Source organism: Cervus canadensis, chromosome 20 (assembly GCF_019320065.1).
Source record: "Cervus canadensis isolate Bull #8, Minnesota chromosome 20, ASM1932006v1, whole genome shotgun sequence".
In the NCBI taxonomy this organism is placed as follows: domain Eukaryota; kingdom Metazoa; phylum Chordata; class Mammalia; order Artiodactyla; family Cervidae; genus Cervus; species Cervus canadensis.
The window spans coordinates 50,997,612-51,003,611 of NC_057405.1; the positions used below are offsets into that span (position 1 = coordinate 50,997,612).

Genomic DNA, 6,000 nt, shown 5'->3' on the forward strand with positions numbered 1-6,000 from the left:
AGATATGTATTATAGTTTTTTAAAAAATTTACTTATAATTTATTAACCTAAAATTATTTTAGAATTTCTTCATATAAGTATCCAAGGAACACATGGAGCCTAAGAAATGTAGTAATAATTATATCCATTTGTAATACTTGTTGAAATGTTACCCTTTATCTACTGGGCTTTACCTCTTTTGAGTCTCAGTATATCTTCAAACATAATTGTGAGTATATGTTACATTATTTGAAATTTTCACATGTAACTATTTTTCCAAGCTATTTGCAAATGACATATATAACATCTAATTTGGGCTATATAGCCAGCAGAATGAAAAATCTTTTTGTATTAAAAAGCCTAGATATTTGCTCACTCTTGAGGGATAATCCATTGTGTATCTGGATTATTATATTCTCATCTCTTTCTACCTGAAGAGATGCTCCTATAGGAAGTATACATTGATGTGAAGTAATTTCGATACATTTTTCCCAGTATCACACAGGGTATAATAAAGCAATGTTAATTATTCTAATTATAAAGTGTATGATTGAAGTAATATAACAAAATGTTTCCTAGATCCAGTTTCTTTAATTGTAATAAAATATTTATTTTGTATTAGTTTGATGTTAGGAGTGGTATTTTATAATAGTATTTCTATGTGTAATCCCCAGTGAGATATTTACTATTTCAAGTTCTTCTCACTTTGCTGAAAGAGCTTTGCTATTTTATATATAAGCCACACATTTCTCATAAAGGAAGGTTATAATCAGCCAATGCAGTATTTAAAATGAAAAATTTACAATAAATTTTTCCTGAGACTTGGATAGCGTATTTGGAAAAAACATCCTTCAAAGTTCAGAAGAGAATAAAATGTTAAATATTAAAAACGGACAGCAATGTAAATTTATGAGAAGTAACAAAAATAGTGTTTCTTTTTCCTTGTATAAAAAAAAGTTTATCTTCTCATCCTTTACATATTTAATAATCTATGGTTTTTGTTTGCTTGTTTGTTTTCCCCACAGGCACATTGGGAAGGCCTCACAGGCAGAATAACTTTTAACAAAACCAATGGCCTGCGAACAGATTTTGATTTAGATGTGATCAGCCTCAAGGAAGAAGGTCTGGAAAAGGTACTTGAAACATTCAGTTTATTTACTTTAATTATTAAATAAACATATCCTAATGAAGAAATTAATATTTCCTGTTGCAGTCACATTTCATTGACTTTTAAATTTATTGAGTAACTCTAAGAATTTGTTCTCAATTCGTTATATTGGATATAATAATTGGCAATTAGAATTCAAGGATAAAGATGTCTTTTAAGATATTTTATATGTTTTTATTTTCTCATCAGGTTTTTCTGATTCTCTGCATATAATGTATGTAATCTTAATTTAATGTAAGGTATACTAATATATTAATATAATCATAATTAGCTATAAGATATAATTAGAAGATATTTGGTGTAATATGAGTCTTTGTGTATGTAGCTTATAATCACATGTACCTGCATAGACTTTCCCACTTAGAACAGACCATGTAAAACGATTAAATACTAAAACATGTTTCCACTGCTGGGTCATATTCAAGAGAAATGTCTGAATTAATGTGCACAAGTAAATTAGGTATGAACATGAATGCTACACATTACATTGACTCTGTCTTCCTTGATTTTATTTATACAATTTGTGTGATGTACAGAATTTGGGTGTGTGTGCTACTTTTAGAACATTTTAATAGAAGTTTGCTTATATTTTTAATATATTCATTTAGATATTTTTGATGGATTTATTGAAAGCTACAAATTAAAATAGATATTCTGATAAGAACTTAAGAAAAGAAGTTTGAGATAATTTTGCTTTAAAGATATTGTTATATTTCATCTAAACAATTGAACATGGAACATCACTCATAGATGGAAACTGAAAAAGGAAATTGAATCAAAAGAAGGGGTCTTTTAGCCTGAAATGAAACAAAATATATGTAAATGTCGATTAAATGATGCAGGAGAGAGAAAACACATGTTTTTAATGTCACCAAGACAAGCAGTATATCATGACCAATTGATGAGTAAAATTAATAGGCGTATTACATCTTTTCATTGAGAGTTTGGTTGTATCCTTTGTCAAGACCATGCAAAATTAGGACTCTTATAATAAACTGGAACTAAAATATTCATGAGACTGTCACTTCCTAATTACCTTGCTTCCAAGACTGAGAACATCAATTGATACCAAGGCTGGAATTGATAATGGTGAAGTTCAGTCAGCTTATATGGACTAATCTCAGTATTTACTGGGAATGCTATTACCTTATTCTTTGGAAGTACTCAGGTCACTAGGATGAGCCTCAAGCACTGCTTATATTTTAACACATTAACATAAAAATGGTGATGCTCTTCATGTTACCATAGACCCAGTCCTATCTTAGACTCAAAATAAAGAAAATATTAGAGGTTTCTTCAGGCTTAAATGTAAATTATAGAAATACCCTGAATGTAATAGTTACCAGGTATATGTTCCGAGTATAATAATGTGAGTTATACATGTTGTCTTGACATTTCATCAATAGTTCATGTTCTTGTCTGAAATTTGAAAATTGGTTTTGATAAATTAATTACACATAGTCCTTATCCTTAAGAGGCTCAAGAGGCTTTTTATATAGAATGAGCAGATAACACACATTTGTAAGTAAATACAATGGAAAATCTGTTTCAAGCTTCAAAAGAGTAATAAAAGAATATTTCTGATAAGAGTATAATTAAGTATATCACAGCACACAGGGTTCTTAGAATTATCTTAGAATAATGGAGAATTTATAGATTAGTAGAAATTGAATAATTTCAAAAAGATGTAACAATATAGGAAAGACATGGAAAATGTTTCATTTGATCATATATATATATATATATATTTACATATATATATATGTACACATACACAGTCTTCCCTGGTTGCTCAGCTGGTAAAGAATCCACCTGCAATGCAGGAGACCCCAGTTTGATTCCTGGGTTGGGAAGATCCCCTAGAGAAGGGATAGGCTACCAACACCAACATTCTTGGGATTCCTGGTTGCTCAAGTGGTAAAGAATCTGCCTGCAGTGTGGAAGACCTAAGTTCCATTGCTGGGTTGGGAAGATCCTCTGGAGAAGGGCATGGCAACCCACTCCGGTATTCTTTCCCAGAAAATTTCATGGACAGAGGAACCTGATGTGCCACAGTCCAAGGGGCCACAAAGAGTCAGATATGACTGAGCACACATGTGCATATTTATTCACTTGATAATTTACATACACTTGATAATTATATTCACTTGATAATTTATATGCATAGGGCTTCCCAGGTGGCTCAGTGGTAAAGAATGTGCCTGCAATGCAGGAGATCTGAGTTCGATCCCTGGGTGGGGAAGAGCCCCTGGAGAAGGGAATGGCAACCCACTCCATTATTCTTGCCTTGTAGATCTCCTGGACAGAGGAGCCTGGAGGGCTACAGTGTATGGGCTCACAAAGCGCTGGACACGACTGAGCATGAACCATATATATATATATGTACATATATATATATATACACACATATTATATACACACTCACATACTCTCACATACCATAGAAGTGGGAAATAGAACTAGGTTCGTGTCATACCATGAACACCTTATCAAGATATTTGCAATCGTATTTGCAATGTGTACGTTGTGATTTCAAAGACAGAATAGCCTGGAGTCCTGCGGTTGCTTGGGAAGATACAGTTTGGAATCACTTTACTATGAAGCCATGACGCTCTGCTGAGAGTATAATTAAGAGTAAACAGTGGCGGACAGTATTAGCTGAACCTTCATCAGGGTTAGTTTAAAGAAGGGCAGAATATCGGGACTCTGTTTTTAAGGGATAATGGTGGTGACTATATGGCAAAAGTGGAAGGAGCTGGTTATAGAGCTAGAAATCAAACAGTGGAGAAAAAAAAAATTAGGAAAGGAAATTTACCTTAGAATGAAATTGGCACAAATCTCCTGAGAAGACAGATAAAGTCCTGAGAGTGGGTGAAGGTAAGCTATAGGGAAAGGAACTAAGAGTTCACATCAAACGGCTTCAGAACCTTTGAAAATTACTACATGACATCATCAGGCAAAAGAGGGAAGTGGGATTTAGTTTAGTCAGCATCTCAGTTTAGTCACTATTTTCCAAATAGTGGAAATATTTTTGAAATGCCATTATGGCAGACTTGACTTTGAAACTGTAGGAATGAAAAGTGAAAATTGCTCAGTTGTGTCTGACTCTTTGTGACCCCACGGACTGTAGCCTGCCAGGCTCCTCTGTCCATGGATCTCCAGGCAAGAATACTGGAGTGGGAAACCATTCTTCTCTGGGGGATCTTCTCAGCCCAGGTCTTCTTCATTGCAAGCAGATTCTTTACCATCCTGAGCCACCAGAGAAACCAGCAAAAGATATTCATTTTTTAATTTAGTAGACTGATTAATAGATCAAGGACTAAATTCAAACAAAATTGGGCTCAAATCTTTGTTCCACCATTTACTATTTACAAACAGGTTTCTTACTCCCTCTAAAATACAGTGTCTCCAACTATATCATGAGTAATAGCAATATTTGCCTCCTGAAGGCTCATAAGTCTTGTTGATTTTACCTTTGTATTTTCCTAAATAGTATAGTTACCAATTCATAGATGAAAAGACAGAGTTCCTAAATTGATAGAGTTCACATTTTGAAAGGTTCAATAAATGGTGATTCAGGAGACTTAAATTACAATTCCAGTTCTATCACAAGTGTATGAACTTCACCTTCCACTCAACTTCACTATGCCCAATTCCCCATCTCAAAAAAAGCTGAGAGAAATGGACTTCCCTCTTGTACTGGCTGAAGAAAAACATATCATGGTCTCTAAAAGAACCTAAAAATACTACATTAATATGAATAAGGCTAAGAATTTTAACTGTCCTCAATCCTATCTGCTCATGCTACTGCCTCTTTTTTGATTCTTGTCACCTTTGACTTTATTTATTCTTTTAATTCCCTAACAAATATTCAATAAACATCTATTTAATGCCTTTACAATGGTTATACTCTAGTGAAGAAAACCTGCCAAAAATAAATGAATTCATAAAATTATAGCAAAGGATTGGAGAGTCATGTATGTTAAAATAAAGACCTCTTGTTTGTATTTACATTAAACAGATATATTTGGAATTGTTTTCTCAAATGTTAATCTTAGGATTAAAACAGTTAATGGCCGTATAATACATACTTCTGATATTTGTGACCGTGGAGCTTCCTGTGGAGGAAGGAACAGGTATGCTTCTGATAAACAGAGGGAAGTAGGACATATTCATGGAACTGAACTTGCGGTTAAAATGCTACTCTGCATACAGCTTTCCACTTAGCCAGGAATCATAGATCAAAGTGAATTCCTTCTCCTTTGTCTCACCAGGGACCTTGATAAGAACCCACCCCAGTTAGTCATGGTCTAAGGAGGGTCACCTGTACGGCATAAACAAGCAGTCACATCTATTATTATTATTATTTTTGGTTTAATTGGGGCAAGAAATAATGTCTTTATTCAAAAAGCCAGGAGTTAGATCAGACTTCTTTTATACTAAAAGGGGAGGAGGTAAAGTCAAACATTTCCTGGATCTGGTCAGCTTCTGGAGGGGAGGTGCCAATTTCTTCCTTCCTGTAGTCATTCACAGATGGACCTGGTCAGATATTAGAAAGGTCAAGAATACTGCATATACATCCAACCACATCTGACCAAAAAAGCCCTTGGGACATGGCAGTCATTTCTCTGAAACAGAAGGAGGAAGATTAAGGATCAGTTCAGTTCAGTCGCTCAGTCGTGTCCGACTCTGCGACTCCATGAGTTGCAGCATGCCAGGCCTCTCTGTCCATCACAAACTCCCGGAGTTTACTCAAATTCATGCCCATGGAGTCGGTGATGCCATCCAGCCATCTCATCCTCTGTCGTCCCCTTCTCCTCCTGCCCCCAATCCCTCCCAGCATCAGGGTCTTT

The 6,000-nt window shown here is 34.6% G+C and overlaps 1 protein-coding gene across 13 annotated transcripts in view; it reads left to right on the forward strand.

Annotated features, from left to right (window-relative positions):
- The window catches only part of GRIK2 (glutamate ionotropic receptor kainate type subunit 2), a 723,627-nt gene that overhangs the window by 462,988 nt on the left and 254,639 nt on the right, over positions 1-6,000 (forward strand). For all 13 annotated transcript variants that reach the window (XR_006263929.1, XM_043439138.1, XM_043439135.1 and 10 more), the window contains one exon: positions 1,005-1,112. Coding sequence is in view for 12 of the 13 variants with exons in the window: in XM_043439138.1 (XP_043295073.1) it covers positions 1,005-1,112 (108 nt within the window). In the remaining variant the exon portion in view is untranslated. The remainder of the gene's footprint in view (positions 1-1,004; positions 1,113-6,000) is intronic.